Source organism: Pocillopora verrucosa, chromosome 8, assembly GCF_036669915.1.
Source record: "Pocillopora verrucosa isolate sample1 chromosome 8, ASM3666991v2, whole genome shotgun sequence".
Taxonomy (NCBI): domain Eukaryota; kingdom Metazoa; phylum Cnidaria; class Anthozoa; order Scleractinia; family Pocilloporidae; genus Pocillopora; species Pocillopora verrucosa.
In genome coordinates this window covers 10,909,080-10,912,454 of record NC_089319.1, presented here as the reverse complement: position 1 = coordinate 10,912,454, position 3,375 = coordinate 10,909,080, and the positions used below count along the sequence as shown (strand labels likewise).

Sequence of the window (3,375 nt, the reverse complement as noted above, 5' to 3'; positions counted from 1 at the left end):
TAGCTCGGTGTGATAGGTCAAAACAAAGGATGTTGTCTTCCCACACATTGAGTTGTTTGGGAGGTAGCCGTGTATACATTTTTGCAAGAGCAACTAGCCAATTTAGCCTCAAAATCAACATCAAGAAGACAGAATGCCTTTACCAACCGCTAAAGTTCCACTGAGTTATCAACATCACTGCCGGAAGAGATCGGCATTAGTGGTACAAATACAACTAGACAAGCGTAAGACTTTCAAGTACCCTTGGACTGTCTACAGGGCGCAGGCACAGAAACTTCACGCATACAGACACCTGCAAGCCACCGTGAAAATCGCATAGATAGACAAGATAACCAACATGTCAGTGCTGGATCGAGCTGGCCTACCATCAATGGAGGTCATGTTAATGCAGATGAACCTGAGATGGCTCAGTCATGTTGAGAGGATGGATCACCAGCGTCTCCCTAAGCAGCTACTCCATTCACAGTTATGCGAGGGCAAACGCAATCAGGGTATACCAAGGCTGAGATTCAAAGACACTGTAAAAAAGAAACTTGAAGAAGTTGGATATCGACAGGAGTTTCTGGCAGCAGAAAGCGAAGGACAGAGCTGCGTGGAGGAATCTGACCAGACCTAAGTGAAATAGTCATTATCGCCCCCGACAGACTGCTATGATGATGAGCGTTACACAAATTTGCCAGCCCAGTTCAGATTTATCCTGATAAAGGATTCATTTAACTTCATTTCACTGCATCTTTATAAAACGTCTCCTGCTTTTGAATATCCTTATTTATGAAATTTGGTTTTCACTCTACCAGCCGCTTGAAAATACTTGGGAATAACAGATCAACCGTAAACAGAGTAACACCATATTTTAGTATGTCCACGTACATACCGCGTCACGCACGGAAGCATTAACAAAAATACAGTGTAATACCTCATTGAAGAGTGTTGAATTACAACAAAGAAGCAAGCTTCTTGTTTGGCGCAAAACATCACACATCTGGTTGTTCGATATTTCAGCGCGTAATCTCACTTTTTCCGATTTTGTATAATGTTTTTAGGAAGTTTAACGCCTGATCTCCTGAATCTATATTTCAATATAAATCAGTAAGCCAAGAAAAACCCGAAACATAAATATTTTTAAATAGTTTCATGAAACGCGGAGATGTTAAACGATCAACTGATAACTTCTCCTAATATCTAGTTTTGAATAAGTTCGTTTTAGATGATGAATAAATTTAGTTTTACTCAGTCCTCAATGGGGAATCTCCCTTTTTCATCCACTGACGCACTTTCAGTTCTGATAAGGTGTTAGTCACGAGATAAGGTCAATCAAAAAGGTTTATTTTTGGAGGTATGCCAGTAAACATTTAGATGACTTGAAACACTGCTGAATCCCACGTAAAGAATGAGGATCTCCTTTCATACACGGGATCGACAACCAGTTAAGCTAATCAGTCGATAAATTTTTTTCCCCAGTAGCAATAGATCATAAATAAAACATTTTGAGTTCGATCACGAATAGAAGAAAATATATAAATCCCCTCGAAGAATCGAACCCCAGACCTTATGTTTGAGTAGGTTTCCGTGCTTCGATACTCCAACACTAAACTCTTAAGTTTGCTATCACATAAAAAAGATTGAAAAATCTCGTACAATAAAACACGGGAGATCCTTTGTCAGTGAACTTACTTAGTTTATAAATTTTTTACTTCTTATTTAGCCATACTAGTGATACTGACACTGATGAAGCCCTGAAATAATTCAAAGACTACAAACAGGATATGTTTAACTGGATAATGAATGTTTTTTTCGTTTCTGCAAGACCATGAAAATTAAGTCCACCGAAGCTGCAAATGCATGCTTCCACCCTTCAATGGCCCACTTTCGCAGAACACATAAATGACCCTGCTTATCCAAAGGAATAGTTAAATAATAATATTGTTCTTGAAAAACGAACTGTCGAGAACACTTATTAAAGTTCCATCCTATCTATCCTTTTGAACATGATCCTGGATTAAGGTATAGGAACTGAATAACTAAGTGATAAGTTAAGGTGTTTAAAATTTTCCAACAGAGAATTATTTTCCGGGTCGTCAAATCTAGTAAACTTTCGAGTTTTTTACTTTGATTGTTCGGCTGAAACCAGTTTCAGCAAACAATGCCCACTGAAACATTATCCTTCTCTTATCTCGAAATAAAACAGTGCTAATTGACTTTTCGCCTTCAACTAGAGGACACAAAGAACGATCGATATTCGATAATTAACCCCGAAAAGAAAAATAAGAGACAATCAGGAAAAGAGGAAGAAGCAACAACACTCACTAATCTCTACACAAACATAAACAAACAGAAAAAAGATAGGTGTACACTGTTAGACTTTTATCGAATAATAATCAAAAAAGTAATCTTGGGTATGCTCTTCCGAAGGGGTAATCTTGACATGTCATGAATTCTTCCAATGTATCGTCAACAGCCATTGATCAGGTAATCCCCATTTAAATCTCCGCATTATTTTAGTCATACATTTGGATTGTATGGTCCATAACAACCCGGAAATATACTGGATTGAGAGGAACGTAAACTGAATTTAGAGAGAGACGCCCACAAAACAGGAAAAGTGACTATGATCCTTTAGCTCCATTTAAATTCCAAAATTGCCCACGATTTTCCAATTCTGAGTTAAAAATTGCTATTACTGAGGTTCATCGCCTTTGACTACCTATCGGGAAATTCGTTTTTTTCGGAATTCTAAACAACATTCAATGAACATAGGCAAAAAGAAACGTGTAAGCAATGCTGGAAATTGCAACTACAAAAGTAGCATGTTTGATCACATGAAGGAATAACCACAAGGGAAAGTACATAATTTTACATAAGTAAACAAGCCTATTAAGGTAAAAATTACCTTAGGTACGGTTTTTTCGGATTAGATTTCGAAACAAAAAGAGAAAAAACAACATTACATTTAATCTAAATTTAGGGGAAAGTTTTTCCTTTTTGGTCACAGTACATAAAAGCCATCACAACAGCTAATTGTAGCAAGATCCACTGCATGAAAATCATACCTTGGATACAACTTGAAAGTATTTTCCTCGGATACAGGCACAACATCAGTAGAGGAGCAAAATAATGGCAAAAATTATTCTTAAGGTTGGTTGATCGGTCATTAAGAGAAGGTTTCTTCGGCGTTCTCTTTTCTGTTTTAATTCAGTAAATAATAACGATTTGTCAATCACAGTCATCAATCCTTCTTCATACAAGACTACTGACAAAACTTTCTCGTGCCTTGAAGAAAACTAGTTCTTAACGACGATCTTAAGAAAAAACTTCGTTAGGGAAAAAAGTGCGTTCTCCCGTTCTCCCGTTCTCTCGCGGCATAGAATGACGCAG

General features: G+C 37.4%; 1 protein-coding gene across 1 annotated transcript in view; it reads left to right on the top strand.

The window, feature by feature from the left end:
- The first annotated feature begins 3,039 nt into the window (after nucleotides 1–3,039).
- Nucleotides 3,040–3,375, top strand: part of LOC131776261 (uncharacterized) — a 1,214-nt gene continuing 878 nt past the window's right edge. The window contains exon 1 of the mRNA XM_059092427.2: nucleotides 3,040–3,135. Within this exon, the coding sequence (XP_058948410.1) occupies nucleotides 3,115–3,135 (21 nt within the window). The 5' untranslated portion in view covers nucleotides 3,040–3,114. The remainder of the gene's footprint in view (nucleotides 3,136–3,375) is intronic.